This window comes from Perissodus microlepis, chromosome 7 (genome assembly GCF_051167445.1).
Source record: "Perissodus microlepis isolate ML-2025 ecotype Zambia chromosome 7, ASM5116744v1, whole genome shotgun sequence".
NCBI lineage: Eukaryota > Metazoa > Chordata > Actinopteri > Cichliformes > Cichlidae > Perissodus > Perissodus microlepis.
Window position 1 is genome coordinate 59,405,484 of NC_140467.1, and position 24,259 is coordinate 59,429,742.

General features: G+C 40.9%; 1 protein-coding gene across 4 annotated transcripts in view; it reads left to right on the forward strand.

The window, feature by feature from the left end:
- ppfibp2b (PPFIA binding protein 2b) overlaps positions 1–24,259 on the forward strand; it is a 104,850-nt gene that overhangs the window by 26,910 nt on the left and 53,681 nt on the right. For all 4 annotated transcript variants that reach the window (XM_084936303.1, XM_084936300.1, XM_084936304.1 and 1 more), the window contains exons 2-3: positions 4,042–4,146; positions 10,331–10,539. In XM_084936303.1, coding sequence (XP_084792429.1) covers positions 4,065–4,146; positions 10,331–10,539 — 291 coding nt within the window. In that variant the 5' untranslated portion in view covers positions 4,042–4,064. The remainder of the gene's footprint in view (positions 1–4,041; positions 4,147–10,330; positions 10,540–24,259) is intronic.

Consider the following 24,259-nt stretch of genomic DNA (forward strand, 5'->3'; position numbering starts at 1 on the left):
TGTCCCGTCAGCACATGAGGTTAGAGACCGGATTAAATTTGGCCGAGTATCCGCTTTCCTTTTGACTCAGGTGAGAGAGCTGTCAACACTGAGGAGGGTGTAGCTGTAAGAAAGAGGTCACATTTATCTCCACGTTTGACAAACATGTTTTTCTGGAGTGCATCTGCGATCGTGGGAAAAGGCGTTTCTGTTTCCTCACATCCATGAATGAGCAAGCCTGTCATGTTCACAGACACTACCTAACTGCTCTTTGATTGTTTGACTGTAACAGGCGACTGATGGAATATCAAACATCTTAAATAAGCTCTCCAGTATGTACTTTCTCTTTTTTAATAGCTTCTTTCTGCAAAGTAAGTTTGAAAATTGTCATCTTAGTTAAGGTGCTTTAAGAAAGCAGTGAAAAGATGATGAAAGTGAAAATATATTAATGAGCTTTTCAGTTTGTGTGAAGCAGTTTCAGTGTGACACATCTCTTTAGCAAGAGCAATCTATCCACTCACACGCAAACTCAGAGGCTCTCACACGCATACACACACACACACACAGACACACCCTGACCACTCAACCCTCTCACACAGAAACTTCTCTCCACAGTGGATCTTGTTCTTTACACTTTGTATAGTCAGCTCTGTGGAGATCAGTAATCTCTGTGTATCAGCACCTTTATATGCAGTCTCACTGTAAAACTGTGATTACCTTAGTTTCACACACTGTGGCCCTTTCAAGCTCACACACACACACATGCAGTGGACACAAAGGCGATGTTGTTCTGTCGAGGTCAACAATGCAGCTGGACAGAGACAGTGTGTCACAGTATCTGAATGGTGCTGTCACCCTCGGCCTGCACAATGCTAATATGGAGTCATTTATAATGAACATGACACTGGGCATTATTTAAACTGTCCAGTTACCAAAAAGTAATGTTGGGGTAGTCATTTGTAAAAAAATCACGCAGGTTTAAACCATTTAAAAGTCAGTTTATTCCCACAGAATGGCAAAATTATGGAAGCCCTTTTCTGCCACTAAAAAAAAGTATCCATAACTTGAAATTTTGAGTTATTTTCTCAAAATTTTGACTTATTAACTTGAAATTTTGACTTATTAACTCAAAATTTTGAGAAAAGTAACTCGAAATTTCAAGTTAGCATTGCAAGTCAGTATCAATCCAGTCAATCTGCGGGAATTACGTCATTTCCGTGTTACCCGGAAGCTGAAGCCCTCAGCTACAAATGCTACAGCTAAGCTACCAGTATTACAGCCAGTCATGAATGCACAAATTGCTGACTATTTTCAGCGTGGCTTCACAAATTATGAAATCCTTGTGTTATTAGCTGAATCGCATGGCGTTATTATCAGCAAACGTACTCTCGATTTTTGAATGCGCATTCCTCTGCGCCATATCCTTCTGGATAACAAGAAAATGACGTCATTCATGTAGATTACAGATTGGCAGAGCTAACCCAAAATTTCAAGTTACTTTTCTCAAAATTTTGAGTAAATAAGTCAAAATTTCAAGGACGATAACTTGAAATTTCAAGTTATGGACACTTTTTTTTGTGGCAGAAACGGGCTTCCATACAAAATACTACAAGCACAGTTATATTTACTAATATGACTCTAATAAGTAATAAACAAAAGGACCTTTGGATGTTCAGTCATCCTATTATGTTCTCTTAATTACAGTAGGTAAAGTCATTCATTAGTCTTTGTCTCTGTACCTACTCTACCCTGCTGTGTTATTATTATTATTATTGTTATATTTTAAATGCTTTCAAAGGCTCCATTAACCCCCGGAGTAGTAGCCGCCTGCAGCGTACTGCAAAGCTCCAGAGACAGACAGCGGCCAGCTTTGCTGTTTCTTTCTTTCTTTCTTTCTTTTTAACAATCGAAGACTCATTTTGTTCGTGTATTTCATATTTTATTTGACAGTCCTGACAGACAAACTCACACACACAGACACACACACACACCCATCACATTACATCATGGGGAATCTTTGGGGAATTCTGATGCTGTCTTACAGAGTAATGACAGCATGTTACTGTAATTCCATTCAGTGTGTTTCATGCTGATTTTCATTGTCACTTGTCATGATGATGTGCCAGTTGGTGCTAATGCAGATGAGCATTAGTGCGCTGTGCAGGGGGGTTTATTCTCCCACGCGTCAGTAGATTACATCACCGTCCTTCCTCTTCGATTTGAACATGATGATGTCTGTTTGTTTGTAAGCTGGCATGACAGCGTGACAGCAGGGTGAGAGCCTTGAAGGAGAGATGACAGAAAAGGGATGAGTGCCAGGCAAAGAAGGGAGGGCTGGGAGGGCTGAAAAGCACACAGCAAAATCTCCAGTGTTAAATTAACACTAGAGAGTGTCTATATGGGTCCACACCTCTGAGTGTTAAATACAACACTGTTGAGTGTTAAATTAACACTTTTGACAGTGTTATATGTTTAAAAGTAACCTAGTCAGTTTTGAAGATTAACAATGGCTAACACTGAGCAGTGCTGATTTTCTAACACTGGAAAATAACTCAAAATGTTAGAAATATTCCAGTGTTAGAAAATCAGCACTGCTCAGTGTTAGCCATTGTTAAACTTCAAAACTGACTAGGTTACTTTTAAACATATAACACTGTCAAAAGTGTTAATTTAACACTCAACAGTGTTGTATTTAACACTCAGAGGTGTGGACCCATATAGACACTCTCTAGTGTTAATTTAACACTGGAGATTTTGCTGTGCAGAAAACAAGGATGTCAGGAGTTGGAGGGGCAGCCGGAGGCGGTGATGATGGATGGAAAGCCATGGCTGTTCTTGTACAGTTGTTCCTAGTTACGTGTACGCTGCCTCTGTGCACGTAGTGAGGATTTTTTAAAGACTAGCGAGTTTGTGGGTTATATCTGTGTCTGTAAAATAAAACAAAACACAAAACAATGACGTACGCTGTGTCAATGCAAAAATCTCAAAACTCAGCAAAAAGCCTGAGAGAGATTTTTAATTAAATTAAAAGAACATTTAAACATTTATCGTCATTTTTTTGGACTCTGGTGGTGACTGATGGTTAATGCAGCTTTAGTCGAACGTAACTCTTTGTTGTCCTGTGAGTCACTGTTAGGGATGTTTTTATCACCTGGAGCTGTAAAAATGTGTTTGTTTGTTTTTTAACTTGAAATCCTTCAGACAAAGTTAAATTGTTACCCCCAAAAAACCCATTGATGCAATTAAGTTTTTACTAAGGGTGCACCAATATATCGGCCTATTGTTGTTGTTGTTATTGGCTCTGTTGACCAATACTGGCAGAATTTATGGTTATTATTAGTAATATTAGAATCAGAATCCACCATCCGTCCGTCTTCTTCTGCTTATCCGGGGCGGGGTTGTATGGCAGCAGCCTAAGTAGAGAAGCCCAGTTTATCCGGGGAAACACCAAGGCGTTCCCAGGCCATCCGAGAGATTATCAGAATACTTAATCCGTAAATTATGTGGTTACAGTTGCTCCAAGACAATAAGAACAGTTACAGACTGAACTAAATTAAGGAATTCAATATATTACAACATTATAAAATATAAGGAATAGCTCTAATATATACAACAGCTCAATTTTAAATATACAGAATATTATATAGATTAAATATATATGATAGATCTTTCACTCTAAACTGTAAAACTTTGTTATTTTCATGTTAGTTGCCAAATACTAAAATCCATCCATTTTCAACTGGCGAAATGTAAGAAAAAATCATATGGACAGCTATAAACTACTTTCAAACAGACCAGTTTTAAAAAAAAATAAAGATTTGTTTTCTTAGCACAAAAATAATCAGATTTAGTCTTCTTTTGTACCTCTATATGAATATGCATAACCTTTGGGTAAGTAAAACCGGTCTCTAGGAGTAGTGTAGCACTGGTCTCTATGTTTTGGTTTGGGGAACCACTCGCTACTCCAGAAATCCACAAATATATATTTTTTTTCTGTCAAAGTCTCGAGTACGTTGTACAGCAAGTTGCTACTTAACTTATTTTTTTTTATTTCTTCTGTAGAACATCAGAACACCTGAGATCTGATGCTACCTGCCATCACCATGGAAACAGAGGCCAGTCACATGCTCGAGGCGGCACTGGAGCAGATGGACGACATCATTGCAGGTAAAGGCTAGAAAGAAACAGGTGTAAACTTTGAGTTAGTCTTTAGAGGTGAGTGGAAGTCTCAGCATGTCATGAACCAGTATCTGCACACAGGTTGGCTTCTCCAGCACTGTGTGCTACAAATAAGCATCATCTGGTCTGTATTAATGCTGTAACACTGCTCCGTACTGCTGTTGTAATTTGGGCAATTAGTGATTGTTACTGAGAACTAAAGTGCATCAGCCACAGCAACATAATAAAAAAATGTGTTTGCCGGCACCAGAAGTGTCCAGAACGTAAGTGGTATATTTGTTGCTACTCATAGACTGTATGTTAAAGATGGACTGAACCACTATGATGTCACCCACTCTGGTTCATTTTTACCATTCGGCCGTAAAAGGCTGATGAGGTATTGCCGGGTGGGTGAGGTGGGCACCCAAGTTTGTGAAAGTGATAACTCGGGAATGAAGCAACGTAGGAGTTTCAAAATGATACCGTAGGCGTATCTCTGCTAAACATCTTGGATGAGTCTCAGTGACCTCGACCTCAAGGTCAGAGGTCAAATTTTCTGAAAATCTCTGAAAATCTTAGAAATGCTATAACTTAAGAACAATGCGATAAAGACTTTTTAAATTGATACGATAGGCGTGTCTACTAGGAGGCTGAGAGGTAGCACTGTCCGTGGCCTGTATTTTAAAGCCTTGGCCTGAGCTTCTTGTTCATTGCTGTCTGAAACCAGGAGTCAGCATGCTCATGCATTAGTGGCTTGTCAGGCAGAAAATAGGCCTGCTCTGAAGCATGCAATGCTTTATCCTCGTTCTGAACATTGATGGGGAACATAATTTACAAAGTGAAAAGTATTTTTGGAGTATTTACTGAGGTCACATATCAAGGAAACCTGAGGGTGGTTTTCCCTTATCCGTCTATACAGCTGGAAGTGTTTTTGCAGCCAGAGTCGCTGCCCTTGTCTAATCCATCTGATTCATATACCTTCAGGCTTGTCGATTCATTTGTCAGTACTGGGTTTTCCCTGCACCCAAAATTGATCAGAACCCAGTAATGAAGCAGACATGAGAGTTGAGTCGTTTGTGGCAACTGTGTACAATGTTATGTACAATATTGATAAAGCTTCAACTTATGACAAGCAAACACATTGTCAAGCACATTGTGTAACCTATAAGGTCAAAGGTCCAAAGGGCTACATGAGTGCAGATTGTTTACCATTTTTCATCCGTAATATATAACTTACTAGAGCTAAAAATTACATAGTTCAGTGTTTGGGTTTGCTTTGAGTTCAGCTCATACCTTTTTTTGTGATCCATAAGTCAAAATTTTGGGTTATTATCTTAAACTTTTGACTTGCTAACCCCAAATTTCAAGCTAATTTCTCAATTTTGAGTTATTTTCTCAAAAGGTTGAGTTAATAAGATAACATTTTGAGATATTAACCCCATGTAACAGTGTAAAATTTCTGAACACAGCAGGTTAATAAATGGCAGGCTTGTAATGGTGAGACTGCCTCGTTTTCTGTGTTTGTACAGTATAACAAAGTTTGTTGCAGGCAGCTCAGCCTTGGACAGAAAAGATTAGACTGACAGTGGGGTAAATGTTTAATGTGATCGAGCAGCATGATGTGGGAAAACACATCAGTTCAGTCACAGGGTGAGGGAGAGAAGGACCGACGCGGAGGATTTCCTGTGAATCCGTCAGAATCCGAAATGTTTTGGTCACTAATGAAAGTAAAATTTTGGTAAACTATTAGTAGTTACTTTATTATCACTTGTGGTGACTGATGAAACTGTTTTGATAGTGAGTTAATCATTTTTTGTAATTTTCTCATTTGCTGGATATCTGTGGGAACTTCAATCAATCAAGTAATCTTTAAAAATAACACTGTCGGTTATTCCCAGTTTTTTTAATCGAGGCAGTTCATCAATTGAGAAAATAATCAGCAGATGAAATAAATTTGCAGTTGTATTCTCACAGTTGCCCTGCGACTTATTTTCACACAGACAAGTGGAGAAAAGAGGCTTTACTGCTATCATTGTTGTAATTGTTGTTACTATTTGCCATCAATGTGCTGATCTCACCCAGGCCTTTGAGCTTGCTGTTCCGGCTCTCACTGACCACAAATAGAAAGACATTAAAAATGCCATTAGCGATAGCATCAGCCAGTCGCTAACGAGGAAATTAGAGCCACTTATCAGGAATTTAGATATGTCGGTCATATTGCATTCCATGATCAAGACAGCTTTTTCTGTGCTTTTGGGGTTGAAAAGCTTCTTGCGGTAATACTTGTGAAAGCACTCTGCTGGTTAACGATTTTGGTGTTGGTGTTGTTTTTGATCTGTTTGCAGGCAGAGGAGTGGCTGCAAACCTTTATCACAGCTACCTTTTAATAAGTTGTCTATATGCTGCCAGTCCTGGGATGTAGATGTTATCAGACGCAGACGGGTCACAGAGTAAAGGCTGTTAATGGTGCAGAAATAAATTATTAGGACTACCTCTGAAATTAAAACGCTTGTAATCAGTTACATACACATTTACTAATACAAGGCCTTGACAGTGTACTAAGTAGCGGGCAACTTGAACTTGTTATTGCATCACAATTTGCATGCTTTGCTTACTTGATATCATATATGAAACACCAGCTTCCAAACTGGCGATTTTATTTCAGCTGCAAAATCTGGTCTCTCACTATGTTTCTACTACTCCACCTTCAGCATGCACCTTCAGACTCTGGGGGATATTATCCAGTTTGAACTGATATCAGTGTTTTTGTGTTTGTGCTTTGGGAGCTTTCAATGTGCTTTTCCAAAGTAAAATTATTCTTAAATTTGTTTCAAAGTGTTAATAAAGGATTTGTAAGACGTGTATTATTATAGCCAGTGTTGGGGAGTAATAGAATACATGTACCGCCGTTATGTATTTAAAATATAAAATATGAGTAACTGTATTCCGTCACAGTTACCGTTTAAAAAGGTGGTATTCAGTTACTTTGTTGAAATAAATGGATTCCACGGCGATTTTTCCTGTTTCATATGTTAGACTATGCCCTCTCTATGTTTGGTAATTCCACGCTGGTGGAAACCCAAACAAAATACGCATGAAAAGGCTCAAATGCCTGTGTCTCAATTTCGCGGCCCGCGTAATGACGTGACGAAATATTTTTAAAAATTATTATTCAAAATAATTATTCAATATGAAGGCAATAGGTAGAGTGTAAGCATGTAAACATAATAATAACCACTGCAGCCTGAAGTGAAGAGTGCCTGACGAGTCCAGCTGTAAGTAAGCTATTAAGACTTCACTGTACACTGTGTTCGTGTTTTCCTCCGAAACAATAAGTTCTGTTGGAGCAGCCTTTCAACGCCTCTCTCTGTCTCTCGCTAGCAAAGTTGACCCAGACAACAAAGTAAAGCTAGTTTTGGGCGACGAGCCCGACACGAACCCGACGTATTAGCCAGAGGTCCCTTTACTATGGTTCGGAGCTGTTTTATATACCTGCGGAATAGTTTTCTATACGAGATCGCTGCAAAAAGTGCAGCCTTACCTAATGTCCACCTACTGTTACTCATTTTATATTAAGATTTAAAAATCTAGTTGGTATTGGTATGGTGACTATCCTTCAGTAATAGCAATAAATCACACAGCAAAAGCATGATAATATATTAAGTAATCCAAAGTATTCAGAATGCGTTACTCTCATTGAGTAACGTAATGGAATACGTTACAAAATACATTTTGGGGCATGTATTCTGTAATCTGTAGTGGAATACATTTTGTAAGTAACCTTCTCAACACTGATTATAACAGTCATATCTCCAGGGTCTAGTTATAAATGACAAAACAGAACAAATTATAGCCCAGAAGCACAACTTTAACAAAAAAAAAGCAACAGGAGACACATTAAAAACACTGTCTCCAAAATAAAACAGGAATCGACTACAAGTGAGACACGAGACCGTGGACAGGGCAACACAGGAAGCACAGGGAACAGACACAATGAAGGATATCAGATTAACTCAACACAGGAAGCTAAACCTTTCAAACTCTACAGGGAGTGCAGAATTATTAGGCAAGTTGTATTTTTGAGGAATAATTTTATTATTGAACAACAACCATGTTCTCAATGAACCCAAAAAACTCATTAATATCAAAGCTGAATGTTTTTGGAAGTAGTTTTTAGTTTGTTTTTAGTTTTAGCTATTTTAGGGGGATATCTGTGTGTGCAGGTGACTATTACTGTGCATAATTATTAGGCAACTTAACAAAAAACAAATATATACCCATTTCAATTATTTATTTTTACCAGTGAAACCAATATAACATCTCCACATTCACAAATATACATTTCTGACATTCAAAAACAAAACAAAAACAAATCAGTGACCAATATAGCCACCTTTCTTTGCAAGGACACTCAAAAGCCTGCCATCCATGGATTCTGTCAGTGTTTTGATCTGTTCACCATCAACGTTGCGTGCAGCAGCAACCACAGCCTCCCAGACACTGTTCAGAGAGGTGTACTGTTTTCCCTCCTTGTAAATCTCACATTTGATGATGGACCACAGGTTCTCAATAGGGTCCAGATCAGGTGAACAAGGAGGCCATGTCATTAGTTTTTCTTCTTTTATACCCTTTCTTGCCAGCCACGCTGTGGAGTACTTGGACGCGTGTGATGGAGCATTGTCCTGCATGAAAATCATGTTTTTCTTGAAGGATGCAGACTTCTTCCTGTACCACTGCTTGAAGAAGGTGTCTTCCAGAAACTGGCAGTAGGACTGGGAGTTGAGCTTGACTCCATCCTCAACCCGAAAAGGCCCCACAAGCTCATCTTTGATGATACCAGCCCAAACCAGTACTCCACCTCCACCTTGCTGGCGTCTGAGTCGGACTGGAGCTCTCTGCCCTTTACCAATCCAGCCACGGGCCCATCCATCTGGCCCATCAAGACTCACTCTCATTTCATCAGTCCATAAAACCTTAGAAAAATCAGTCTTGAGATATTTCTTGGCCCAGTCTTGACGTTTCAGCTTGTGTGTCTTGTTCAGTGGTGGTCGTCTTTCAGCCTTTCTTACCTTGGCCATGTCTCTGAGTATTGCACACCTTGTGCTTTTGGGCACTCCAGTGATGTTGCAGCTCTGAAATATGGCCAAACTGATGGCAAGTGGCATCTTGGCAGCTGCACGCTTGACTTTTCTCAGTTCATGGGCAGTTATTTTGCGCCTTGGTTTTTCCACACGCTTCTTGCGACCCTGTTGACTATTTTGAATGAAACGCTTGATTGTTCGATGATCACGCTTCAGAAGCTTTGCAATTTTGAGACTGCTGCATCCCTCTGCAAGATATCTCACTATTTTTGACTTTTCTGAGCCTGTCAAGTCCTTCTTTTGACCCATTTTGCCAAAGGAAAGGACGTTGCCTAATAATTATGCACACCTGATATAGGGTGTTGATGTCATTAGACCACACCCCTTCTCATTACAGAGATGCACATCACCTAATATGCTTAATTGGTAGTAGGCTTTCAAGCCTATACAGCTTGGAGTAAGACAACATGCATGAAGAGGATGATGTGGACAAAATACTCATTTGCCTAATAATTCTGCACTCCCTGTATAAAATCCAAAGACCATGACAAATAAAAAAAAAACAAAAAAACTTTTGTTTGATAAAGCTTTTGTTTTTCTCGTTTTTTTCCTTATAGTGCAGATAAAATAATTCACTTTACGAATTCTCAGCATTTCAGCTGAAATGTCAGCGATGATCTTTCAGAAACATCGCACATTAGAAGCAGTTCTGACATAGATACCAGCTCAGTGGTGCTTGAGCATCCTAGATTTTCTCTCTGCTTACTTTATTTCAAATAAAGTAAGCCCACAGATGTGTAGCTTAAACTCAGCCTCTTCATAATAAATGGACACAGGTTGTTTCTGTTGCGTGCTCTTTTGTTAATTTTGGGCTCTGTTTGCTGTCTGAAGCCTCTGCAATGTGTGGCTGTTGTTTTAGAGCCACGATTGCTTAAGTGCATCCAGATGTTTGTTAGCGTGGGCCATACAGTGCAGGGAAATGATCCAGGTGACACATGGACGGTTTGGAGGCCATGTATTAGAAAGATGTATGGCTCTGATTAAAGTTGGACTTCCTTAGTAATATTAATGTCCTCTTATCCTCTCCTCCTCATTAATCACTCACACACCAGGTTCAAAAGCAGCAGCGATGGAGTTCTCTAACAGCATGTATGACCTGGGTTCCCCCGTCAGTGCTGGACCGCTGCAGGTCCTTCAGTTAGCTGAGGACCTCAAACTTTCCTTGGAGCTTCGACCCAGCCAGGAGGAGCGAAACAGCCTCCGAGCACAGCTGCCTGCAGAGACCGCGCAGGCTCTTGTAGACTGGCTGCAGAGTGGAGCTGTGAGTACACTGTGTGATTCATTTTGATGTTATCCATCATTTCAGTGTTGATCGTCTTCTACAAGCAGTGTTTATGCACAAAATTGTGGCATCAAATGGAAACGTGACTTTTCCTTTGTCTGTATTTGAGTTTGTATCAGAGGATTTCAGGGTGATGGATCGGCTTTGACTCTTTATGCCATTGTTTGCGCCGTGTTTATTCTCTGCAGATGAAAATAAGCATCATTCCAGACTGGAGAGTCTGCACAGCTCATTTTGTTATTCTCGCCTTCTAAGCGTGAGAATTCCTGTGTTCTTGTTCCTGTAAAGCATTTTTATATATTTGTTTCTTCTACTTGAATTTTCAGGCCCTTTATGTTTGTTAGTGCACAAACGAGGCTGAAAGGCATTTTACATGCACCAAGTCTCGATGCAGCCTTTCCACTTATTAGTGCGGTTATTTAGCAGTCTTGGATGTGTATATAGATTCTTCCATGAAAAATCAACAAGTGCATACTGACTGTTTTTTTAATAGACTGATAAAAATGTTCATGCCTTTATTAAATACTTATTAAATATTTAATGTGCAAAGAAACCATATTCTGTGGGGGTTTCAGCGTTGACTCACATGTTTGTGGTGATTTCTTCTGATGTTTGCAGGGGAAACCTGAGCCTAACAAAGGCATGAACGTTTTTGTGTACATGTTCAATATCTCAGGTTTTCTGATATACTCGAATTACATCTCACACTTAGAAACTCAAGTCATTTTAGCAAGATGACAAGCAAGCAAACACTCCCTTGCTTTCGTGCTGAGGTAAAAATTATTGTGTAGCACGTACTCGATACTTAATTTACTCGCAATGAACTAAAGTGCTGGACATTTTCTCCCAAATTATTATCAGCTAGTTGAAAAGTCAGCTCGACAACTGATTACAGTTCAGTCTGAAGTATGACCGGGTCAAATACCTGTGAGCTTAATGCATTTGAGATTATTTTCTGTATGAAATTAAATTAGGCTGTGGCTATGTGATGGCAAAATGACTTCTGACTTATTGTCGCTTAAAATCCCACAGCCAGGGCTGACAGAGCCATAGTCTTAAAGCTGACGTTAGTTCATAAATTGGACACGGTATTTGTTAAATTAATTTTTATTTGTGTACAGAAACTCCAGTTAAGCGCTGAACAGTGGTCTTAATGTTTCTGATATAACATTTTCATTATGTTATATTGTATTTTTCTTAAGCATATAGTGATGTGAGTTTTTTAACCTTTCCTGACAGTCCCGGTGACTTATTTCCTCTTCAGGAGAACCAGGGGGAAAAAAATCAGACTAATAACTCATCAAAAACGCAGGAAAGAGTCAAAATTAAACGCAGGTCAATGGACAAGGTTCACAGATGTCTATACAAATACTGCATGCAATGCTGCTTAAATGGAATTTTGCACAATTCATTGCATTCACACACTGTCAGACTTGCAGTGCTAGCTCCAGCAGCCTTCTTTTCTTGCAGGTTAACTTTTTCACTCATGCAGAATGCGGTTGCACACTTGATACAGACTACATACAGCAGGGAGGAATCACTCATGTTCGTACAGATGACTCTCCACCTGGAGTGCTACCATCTACCGGCTTTGGTTAGTGGCAGGTGTTTAACATCATAGATCCAACAGCTAACTGGTGCTGTTCATTAATAAATTAGGAGCTGTTGGTTACATTCACCCACGTTCTGAAAGGGGGACCCTGAATGTGTGTACTACAGCTGTTGTGATATTTCAGGCTGGATGTAGCGATGAACAGACAGACTGCCATCCGTAGAGCTGGAGCGCTATCAAAGCTTAAAACACGCTATTACATGCTTTGTGAGATCTGTTTCGCCTCTCAGTAAACCGGGAGTTCATTGAGCTGTTCATTTTAAATTTGCAGTGAGACTCTCGCCATCCTAAGAGATTACACAGATGGGTTAGAAATTTGCACTGTATGCTCAGTGTACATGTCTCTGTGGAGACAAGTTATGTTTACTTGCACTCAGAGCAGCGTAGACTGGCTGGAGATGCAAAAGTAATAGCAGCCGACTTTTTGTTTGTTTTTTTAGACGAGGATAGCATCCGAAAAATGAAATCAGACATGCAAAATGTTAACAAAAAGAACCAGATGTTTTGTTTTTTGTTGAAGCCTCTCTTACAGGGTGAATATTTATTTTTGTAGCAAGTAGATCGGAATGCGTAAGTAAAGAAAAGCTGGATTCATCTGTTCGGTCAGCAGTGATTAGTGCAGGAGTGCTGGTTCAGGATCACAAACAGACTGCTTTCATTAGTGCTTTTTGAAAGTCATTCAGATTCAATCCAAATCCAAAGCATGTTTCTTTAATCTGCATATTGTGCGGAGGGTGCTGTAGCATATGCTAGTAAAGACGAGGCTGTCTGCGTCTCAGAACTAACGGAAACAAGATGTTCAGCTTTGAAGTTGAGTATGATCATATTCAGTGATTTGACAGTGAGGGAACTCACATGCAAGTATTGCATTATCTAGTGTTTTCACAGCATGGGGACAGTTGCCTTAGGGTCAGAGGGGTCAGCCGAAAGGTCAGAGCAAGAGGAAGAGGAGAGGAATTTGGCTGCTGTGCTACAGAATAGCTATTCTCTGCTGCACAAGCTCAGCATGTCTCTGTGAGGATGAGCTCAGGGCTCATTTGGTCTCTGTCCCAGTCCGACACCACGTTTCATCTATTCCTGCTTTCTTTCTTGCTCGCTTCTTTTCCTTTTTTGGTTTCCTGCTTGTTGTCGTGCTTTTCCTACAACGTCATACTTGAGCTAATTTGGCATTGACAGCTAGACATATACAGTGTGCCAAAGACAGGACGATACAGTAAAGTTACTGTCCCGATGTCTGACTATAGCTTTGATACATCATCTGAAGTTTGGTTATATATCAGTGAAACATGTTATCAGGGTGTGTTTTGCTCCACATATATTAATGAAAGCATTCCTTTTCTTTTTTACTGTTTACACTAAAATACTTTTCACATCATGGGTCACCTCTCAGCATGTTTCATCTTTATTAACCCTTTCATGGATTTCATCAAAAGGAGGAAATAAGCGGAGAGATTTAGGACAAGTTCCATTAGGTTCTCCTCAGAGACATCATTAGATCTCCATTATTATCAACTTCCTGTGCAGCTTTCCCTCCCTCACACCCTGTCTCTGTCCTGTGTGGCCTCTCAGCCTGTCCAATATCTCTGTTTATGTATACTCTTTACTATTTTACCCCTCTCCCTCTTTCTTTTCCTTCATACATTCTTTTTCCCTGTAAAGCTACTGTTCTTGCTCACTGATACTTTGCATTTATGGACACGTTCCATTTATTTTTAAATGCAAGCTTGTTTGTAAATGAGGTAGTTTCTATTTAGGCACTCAAATGTCTGTCGAGAGGATTGGATTGCTCAGGGCTGCTGCTGTAAGGTAGGTCTAACTGCTCTAATACATTATAGCAAATGTGATACGGTTTGATGTTTGAAACCTTGCAGCTCAGGCAGCGGATCTTTTGGTATTTTGTGAAAAATGTAGTTTTTTGACTTTCCTGCTTTTGTCATTTATGTGAGGTTGTTTTCTTCTTCTCTTGCCGAGTTTTGTCCTGCAGCAGTGCAAAGTTTTACCCACAGTTATTGAGATGGAAAGTAGATCTTGGAAAGCAGCGTTTTGAACTCCTACTTTGTTTCAACAGCAGATGTCTCACATGTTGCACTCAATCACTGGCCAAGCCTCCCTCCACCCCTCCCTTCCTCCCTCTTGCCTTCTTTGTTTCTTCCTCTCTTTGATTCACTGCTGCTTTCCTCCACAGTGCTGTCCCACTTTTCAGTCCAAGTTCAGTGTGATGTGCACAGTGTTGTACGTGACACTTTTGTCTTTATTAATATGTTATTTTAATTCATGCGGCCCAGCAGCACGAGGTGGGTGTTTTACAATAAGGTGCTGTTTTTGGTCATCTAACACTGTCTGGAGGCTGTTAATCATCTTCAGTGCCAAAGGCTTTTTCCCAATGCATTAATGCAGTATCACTCCAGTTCCCTGCTTCTTCTTTTTAAGCATTTTATTTAAAATGAATACTCAAAGAGGTCAAGGTAGAATAATTACTTGTTCTTTCTGTTCCTCTCCCTTTGTGAGTTTAAAATTTTAAGCAAAAGCCAAAACTGTATTTGATCCAGACTACACCGTTCTCCCTTCCAAGTGTTTTCATCCCTTTGAGTCTCCAGACAACTGCTTTTAAAAAAAAAAAGGTCTGTGGAAATGTATTTCTCCTCATCCACATCGTCCACTGGAGTCCCTTTGGTGGTTACTACACCCAGTATCACAAGTTAAACTGCAGATGCTCATGAAGAAGTACACACAAGGTGACTTTAAGTTAAAAGCACTGTGTCAGCGCTGAAAGCTGTAGAGGAGACAGGAAAATGACTTTGAGGAAAGGACAAGAAGCAAAAATAAACACAAACATGCTTTTCTTCAACTTGGAAAGTTCATGCATTAATACAGAGTGTTCAGTTCTTGCGCTGACCGTCTTGTCAAACCAAGTAGATATCCTAATCTAGCATTTTTTCGAGTTGTGTATTTGTAGAAGGTTATTAATAACTAAACAAAACAAAAACCATTAAAAAAGTTTCTCTTAAGTTATTTGAGTCAGTAGATCAGGGATTAAGGAGTTAAGTGTGGCATTTCTTTACAGGAACAGTGTCTCACTGAGTCTGGATAATCCACAGTCAACAGTTTCCAGAGGGACTGTTCCTGTAGTGGAAAGCTGCTAACATTGCCTGAAAATTTCAATAGCAGATGAACAAAAGCCTGGCAGATAATCAAGGCAGCTAGAATGTAAGGCTGGCTGCTCCCTCTCATGCTCATCCTGTCCACCTTCTCCCCCCTTCCGTCGGCTCTTTGTTACTTCGGAAACATGGCTCGAACAATTTCTCTTCAACGATGTAATCCGATAACAACTGATCTCTTTGCCCGTCGGCTTCCCGTGGCTGTCATGCGACCGGCTATTGCAGTTAATAATACAACAGCTTCTTGCCATTTTTTGTGTTTCTTTTTGTCGCTGTGTAACTGATTTCAATTGAAAGCCTGCGTGCGCTTGTACCTCTTGCCACGAGTTCCCAGAATCCTTTGCGGTTTTACCCCTGAATGACGTCACATTTTCAATCTCTATAGCCTGAGCAACAGGATCAAAGTCAGTTGTGCTCTGCAATTAGTCTGCACCCCACGGCCTTCTCTCCAGAGCATACTTCATGGTGAAGCACATGTAAACACAGGAAGCATCATAAGTGTATTTCTGGCAGGAAGTTGTGATAGCCGGTGACTGCTGCTCATTACTGCTGACCCAGAGATGGTTGTCTCCTGTGTTCTTGACGCAGATGAACATTTTCAGTTTCCCCAAACCTGCTGAAGAGAAAATATACAAAAAAAACTGAACTCTTCAATTTTTTATATATAAAAATACAACTATACAAGTTCTTTCAGCAGAAACTGTCAAGAGTTTATTAAAAATGAGATGGAATGAAAGAAAATAGGTCAGGATTTTGTTTTTACAGAGCAGGCTCCCAGATTTAATGTTTTCACTCAGTAGTTTATTATTTTGTTATATTTCTTTGTTTGTTTTTGTATTTTACATTGAAAAATGGATTTGTCTACAATACAGCCATGTGTTGACAGAAGATGCCAGAATACTCTGTGTAGCTTAGGACCCTATTTAACGTTACACATAGTTGTGCGATTTATTACGGGTTTTCTGCCCGTCCTGCAGGCTGACAGTTTTGAATGATAACGATTTTTTTTATTTTTTCTTAGACAATTTTTACACTTGAACTTGAAGGAGTGGGTAGAACTATTAGGAATTAAAAAGGAAAAGAGAAATATCGGGGTGCTGTTTTACCCTTAGCTGATTTTGGTCCCCCTTTTGTTCTCAAAGCACATCGGTTAAAACCATTCACTGCATATAAACAAGGTTAACTGTGCTATAGACATTCTCTTTATGTCTGGAAGACAGACATAAACATGGAGACCTTTGACAATCTCTGAGAGTGACTGCAGTCGTCAGGCTGTGACTGTTTGCAGGAATGTTTGCTCCTATCAGGTGACCTGAGCTTGTGATCAAAGTGGTCATGAGTGTTCAACAGCCTCAGGGTGTAGGGAACCAATTAGTCACCACAAGTTGTGATGAATTAGGAGCTAGCTTTGTCAAACTGAATGTGTCCAGTGTTCGATGGTTTTTCGTGTGAGCCGATTTAATGCAAGTTTGCTCGGCTAATGTCATCTCAGGATGGTGCTGCGTGATGGTGATTATCTCTCTTGTTCACAGTATTCACAGAGTATTTTCCTTTATTTGATAAAATACTGCCATTTGGTATCCAAATGACAGTATTGTCACCATGCAAAATATTGCAATACTATGTTGTAGCTACATGCCACCCTGTAAAACGATTATATTCACTTATCTCATGGGGTTTAACAGTTTTCTGCCTCATTTGAAAAACCTATAATGTGTTTTCCTTTCATCATTTTTATATTTTTCACCATTCTTCATGCCCCTCCCTCTAACTGAGGACAGAACAGAATTTAGATAGAGGTATTTGGCAGTTAGGCTCTGATGGCCGTGTTGGTGTTAGAGATTAGAGCAGGACCTTCCGGAGGCTGCTGGTGGAGATGAAGCTGGAGACTTGAATGGAGCCTGAGAGATGAGAGGCAGTGATGGGGAGGAGGCAGATTGCATGAAGGCGACTGCAAAGGAGAAAGATGCACAGTGAGATTTAAAGTACGCGGCGTGAATGGTGATTGGTCTGAACAAGGCTGGGAGAAAGATGATTGGACTAGACCAGCAGTCCCCAACCCCCAGGCCTCGGACCGGTACCGGTCCGTGAGTCGTTTGGTACTGGGCCGCGAGAGTTGAGGCTCAGGTGTGAAATGTATGGTTTTCAGGGTTTTTATCGTTTTTATCGTTTACTCGGTTTTCCTGGGTCTTTTCACGTGTGTTATGAATAAATCTTCTTTTTTTCGGTACCGGCACTAGTTTTATTTTGTTGTATTTATCCGTGACACCTTAAAGGCCGGTCCGTGAAAATATTGTCGGGCATAAACCGGTCCGTGGCGCAAAAAAGGTTGGGGACCGCTGGACTAGACCACTGATGTCACAAACAGCTTGACAGCTTGTAAAAGTGGAAGAGATTTGAAGCTCAGATTTAGCCGGCAACACCTGGGAGCAGACAGATGTGAGACTGTAGATCTACCTTATTGAACTTGCGCATAAGCTTCGTTAAAATGATGCATGAGACAGACCTTCTGCTTGAGCATGCACAGGAGCGTGAAAGAGGCAGAAAGATTGTATTAAGAGACAAAGTTGGAGGAAGAAAGTGTGGCTATATCAAAATTTACAGTATTTTGACATATTACAGCTCCATTTTCAGTAATACAAAACATGACTCCATGAAATTCTAGTTTACATCCAACTTTTTTTACATTTTAGGACTTGAATCACCTGTAATCATCTGCACAAAAGTTCTATTTGTTACTGGGGTTTGTGTGGCTGTAAATAAACTTGCCGTTCAGACCAAATGGCTGAGATTGTTGTGGTGGACTCTGTAAAATACACAGGAAATGGAAACCTGAGCTAAAGGGCTTAAACATGTGGAGGATCACACACAGAGACAGACGGACAGGAGGCAAAGAAAGTGAGGCAGCGTCTCCCGGCACTGTGACTTAATTAAAAGAGCACACGAAAAAAAAGGAGGGAGACGGACCTCCTGGCATGATTTGTGTTTGTGCTGACAGTACAGCCTGTTGCTGCTTTGCCCACTTATCTGACATCAGATGCTGCTGCTTTAGAGGCTACATATGAGAGCGGGAGAGAGGAAACATAGGCCAACACTGAGACACAAACAGATGACAGAGAAAGAAGAAAAATGGCAAACCCTCCCACCGTCCCCCCTCCTTCTTTTTCGGCTTGACCATTTGGCTGTTAGATGGACCTCGGCAGAGAGCGAGAGAGAGAAAAGAGGGGGAACGATTCAAAAGTGAAGAAAGGAAGAAAAGAGAAGGAGAAGGGGAAAGGAAGGAGGGCAAAGGAGGGGGACCGACAACTCCAACCAGAACGGGAATAAAAGAGGGCGTGGAGAAGGCAGAGAGCGTCCAGGGAAAAGGACAAATAAGTTGGAAAGTGAAGAAGGGGAGTAAGTAGGGAGAGAAAAAGAGGGAAAACACAGTGGGACTAAAGAAGGAAAGAGAGAAGTAGGAGGAGGGGGACCAAGCAGGGGGGAGTTTTCCCTCTGAGGAGGCAGAGATCATAAAAAGCCCTCCTCCACAGCTGTGAACATCGCAGTCACACGCACCCTTGCATGACAGTACTCACATGCTGCAGCAGTTTGCTCAGTCCACTGTTAGTTTGTGAAACTTGCACATAAGACACACTCAGAGGCTGATAGTCCCATAAGAACACAAGAAAATAGGCAGGGCAGCAATGGGCTGGGAGCATGGAGACTCCCATTGACTTCTACAGACACTTCTCCTGGCTGAAAAAGGTGAGTTAGGGTTTGTTTGTATGCTCCTTCTCCTGCGTCTTCTTCTTCCCCCCTTTTTAAATATATTCGTGTCTGTCCGTGTTGCACATTCCTTTCATTAGACTGATGCCTCGGAGGAATCTTTTAGTTGGAAAACAGAGAGAGGGGAGAGATGTTTGAAGGAGAAGCTGCCGTCGCAAAGCAGTTGTTCCACTTTAGATGCCTGTCATTGTCCTGCTGTTATTGTTTTATTTCCTGGCGACAGACTTTGTGATGTAATTTCCCTCAGCTCAAGAGCTGGACTGCATCTCCTGTTGTTGTTGTTGTGTTATGAAGGCACGCATCCACGAGGACTGTGTTATCAGATTGGAAATATTCACTATCAGCTGATTGTTGTTGTCAAAGCAGTGTCTAATGCTCTGGGGGTTAAGCAGAGAGAGACTTAGCGCTGCAGGATCTGTGTTGTAAAGACATGTGAGCAAGTCTTTAACTGATGCGATGTCACATTTATCTGATTTACTTTTATTTAATTTATCTTTAAAATCGTGAAGCTATGCTGCTTTTAAGCATGCTAGTGTTTTACATTATTGCAGTTTCTTTCTTCAAGATGTGACCTTTAAACTAACATTCACAGATCATTCACAGAGTTCCAGCAACTGCTAAAGTCAATGGCAAAGATCTTAACAGTAAATCAACTTATGCTGTTTTTATTGTTGCCTCTCTCTGGGATTTATTCTGTGAATATATATGATAAGAATTTAGTTGTGCAAAAAAGAAAAACGGTCTCCTTTCATGCAGTTTTCTTCACTGAAGGTGTCTCTTTTAAGGGGCTCCTTCTCATGCTTAAAAGATTTTGCTGCATTTTGCCTCATTCACATCATTCTGCATTACTTCCTATCTGTTTCTCTAATATCTAACATTTAACGCTAAAACTTTATTCTACTCGGACTTCTCTGACACAGTGACTCATCAGATTGATAGAAAGTTTAAGCCTGTCAGTGAGTCCCCCTAGACTTCTATGAGCCTTGTGTCATTTTTATGGATTATTATTTTATATTTTGCCACAGTGGACGTATATTTTGAGAAATGACTCTTCACCAGGGCAGAGAATGTGTAAAAACAGGCTCTTTCTTTGACTTCTTGAAGTATACCTGGACTGAAGACATGTTGGCCAGTCTGCACTTCGTCACACTACTTCAAAAGGCTGTGAGAGGGTCAGGACTTGGTTATAAGGTTAGATAAGAGCATCTTTTTTTTTTTTTTTTTGCCTGTCCCGTTTGGCTCTTTTGCCATCAGAATTATTGTCTAAAGGCGAAGAAAGATGCCCAACGGATTTACTTTACCAAATTGACCATCCCAGCCTTGCCGTAATGGTCCATTTGATTCACCTTTTATTGTTTATTTTATTTTCACTTGCTGAATACGGGACAGACTTGACTGGGGGAAAGAAGGGGAGAAAGAAAGAGGGAAAGAGAAACAGCTGAGAAGAGGGACAAGGGCAAAAAACAAAAACCAACAGAGTGGGCAGAAAAAAAAAAAATGCATCTATCGATCACCTGGATCACCTGTTGAGAAAGAAAAAAGAAAACAAGCAGAAGAGAACAAGAGTAATAGAATAAACAACATCACAATGATATATGGGAATATGACAGTAAATACTAAATATTAAACATTATTGTGCAGCACGTAAGATCAACAGAACACAGTGTGCTTTGAGGTAGGAGCCAAAAAGGGTGTAGTTTGTGTGTGTGAGCACCCGTGTGTACACCTGTGAGCATGGACGCGCTTGTTTTTTTTAAAAGGTTCCTTCATGTAATGATCTGCTAGAGGGTGTGGGGAGCCAGTGCCCCGTCCTCCAGGGCATGAAGCAGGTATGGAGGAGATCAAAACTCCAGACATCCAGAGGCCCCCAGAACACAAGAGACCAAGGAAGACCAACAGAGGGGCAGCCGCGCCACTGTCCCAGAAAGAGCTGAGGAGAGCCCCAGATGAGGGGTCATTCAGCATCCGCGGAGCAGAAGCCAGGGGGGGTTGCAGTGATGCACCCGTGAGCTCCGCCAGCAGCCAGCTGTGCCTGAGTGACCGAGCCCCAGGCCGAGAGGCCGAGGGCACCCCACCTCCGAAGTGGCCCGAGCGACCCCCAGGCTCCAGGCCCCGATAAGCGGCCGCCAAGGAGTGAGCCGGTGTGTACCTGGACGCCCATCCCCAGACACAAAGAACCACCAACGCACCGATGTCTGAGGGAGTCCGCCACTGGCAGGGGAAGTGGTGGTGGGGGGAGATAGGCCTCCAAACCTTGGAGGGCCTGAGATGTCCCCAGAGAGGTGGCGTCTGATACCCAACCTGACATATAGACACAGACATACAGGCACACACAGATACAAACATCCATTCCCACCCTCATGCTCTCATATGCACTTACTCCACACTCAACCAACGTGAAGACAAACATAAAGAGACGCTGTACACACGATCACACTCCCCAAGCGTACTCTACGAACCGGGTCTAGGTACCCTTGCCCCTGGAGGGGGGAACTGCACCCAGACCCAGGTGGTGTAACCCTTTTCCCTGCGGTGGGGAGAGGCAGACCGCCCCGACTCCGCAGCAGCAGGGAGGCCCCACACTCCAGACCGCAGTCGGACGGCCAACTCCTCCTTCTAGCCCCCCCGCTCAAGCGGGGGGGGGGGGGAGCATCTTACCACTTGGCCACCAGATGGTGAGTTACACTTCTAGGAACGTTATTAGGTCAGTTTTATCTTTTAGCTAAATGAATGAGATGAATAACTTTCATTTCAAAGTATGCTATGATAAAAAAATATCCATCCATCCATCTTCTACTGCTTATCCAGGTCCGGTAGGAGGGTTCAGCACTCTAAGCAAAAAAGCACAGACTTCCCTCATTGCATTCATAAAATCACCAGTCAAGAGGTTTGCTAAACTTACCCCAAACTAAGATTTATTAATGGCTCAATCTGGAGCACTGATACAATCAGTTGTCTACCTCCAGTGCACTGAACAAATGTGATGCTACTTCATGTTATAGTTACAGTTGGAAAGAGGAACTTTGAAGACAAAGTTAACCATAGACTGAACCAATAACTAGTAGGCACGGCTACAACGACCCAGCTGAAACTGTCCTGAACTCTGTTTTGCTCTGTCAGTGCATCGTTGTGATTTTCAGCTGCCTCTTAGTGTTTCAAATCGTCCAACAGATTACTGACAGGATTTGTTTTACTGCCACGTCTGCATCTTATAATGTATCTGAGGTAGAGTGAAGTTAGGGGTGGAGTGAAATAGCATTAATTAAATGAACCCTTACAAAGGTGCACAGATGCGTCTGTGTGTGAGGATGTACATCTGAGTTCTTTTACTTGCTGTTGACCTGGCCAGCATGTGTGAAATAAACATTAGCATGTTAAAATGTATTTAAATTAAATTAACATTATTTATGCAAGGTGTTCATACAATCTCTTTTCTTATTTTCTTTCTTTTAATTTTTCACTTGGGTCCATATAGAAGTAAATAGTCCAAGTTACTCATTCAGTCTGTTTTGTTAAAAATGAAATAAAGCCTTTGTTAGCATTCAGCAGATTAGCTTGATGTCAGTGCTAGCCCATGTGAGTTGATACTCTCCTGAGGCTACACATCTCATTCTGGCAGTTATAACTCTCATCACGCTGCTTCAGCCTTCACAGTTGCTTTGCGACTCACTTCTGCTCTACAACTGATCCACCTCAGTGTCCTGGATATGATCATTTATTCTTGCTTTGTTCTGTGGGTGGGTGTGGGCTTTCCACATATGCTCAGAGAACATCACAGGGTCCCACAACAGCAAAGCTGCCATTTATAAATTGTTCCAGATACGACTACAGCGATAAACAAGTTTATTAGACCAGTGTAAGGTTTTTTATGTTTCTGTAATGATCAACGCACCAGTGTGCAGAAGTTCAGGCCTTTTGACTTTCTTCTGTTAATTATTTTTATTCAGTTTCACTCACTTCTCTATTGATATTAATTGTGTTTTATTGTTATACAGCACTTTGCGGCTTTTATGTCTTTGAAAAGCACCATATAAATAAAGTTCACTCCCTTACTTACTAATCAAAATTCTATTTTTAAAGCTAAAATGCAATTATCGTTGCTATCTATGAATTTTCAAATGTAGAGCTTTACAAAAAAACTCCAGAGTGTACAGTTATTTACTTGCATTTGAAAAATTTGTTTTAATGTTTGCATTGATTAACTTCTGATTTCTCAGAGAAGTCCAGTGTGCCAGCTCAAATTTGGGCATCAAAATCGGAACTCAGTTAATTCAGTGTTTCTACGACAGTTGGTCTGATACAATTGTTAAATAAGCACTGTACATATTTACTTTAGATAATGAGGACCAAATTAACAAAGAGTTTTAAAGAGCAAATTAGGTGATCATTTTGTTTAATCCGTGTGTGATGGTTATTTCCAGACAGAGAAAAGGCCATTTATTTTAGTAGTATACTAAACCAGCCATCATTCCCTTCTCCCACACTGCCAGCTTGGTCCTGTTTCCTTTTTCTTTGTCTTTTTTTAAACAAACGTAACAGTAAACAGCTGTTTTCATCTTCGAATTGCTGAGGCTAACGTGATTATAGTGGTAAGATCAAGATGAAGGTTAATCAAACTTGGATCTGGAGAAACAGAAATGACAATTCATCCTAAATGCCACTGACTCACCTTCAGATTCACTTTCCACACTCAGTGGGACTGTTTACTGTCAAGCTGAGCAGACATCAAATTGAATTGGACTTTAAATTGCATTTAGAGACACTGTGGTGTGACTAGAGAGAATACCTAAGCTAATGTGCTCCACACGCTGCTGCAGCGCTAAATCGAATGAGCACTCACGACTCAGATTAGGGCCAACGAGGGACAAAACCAAAAACTAAAAGCATTTGGTTTTGGATAGAAGGTCAGGCTTTGACTTTGAAAGTGAGCAGTAAAATTCTACATGAATTTTGTGGACGTACATGTTACCTGCTTACAGAGCGCTGACCGTTGGAGCACTTTTATGTGAATCACTTAAAGTAGGTGGGTAGTGTGCTGCATGTTGTCATGCATTCTTAGACACTGGGATCATGCACGCCACTGTATGTCATTACAGTTCCACCCATTCCACTGGCCACAACATTTATTGTGAATACACCGAGAAAAGTACGACTATAATAAAAC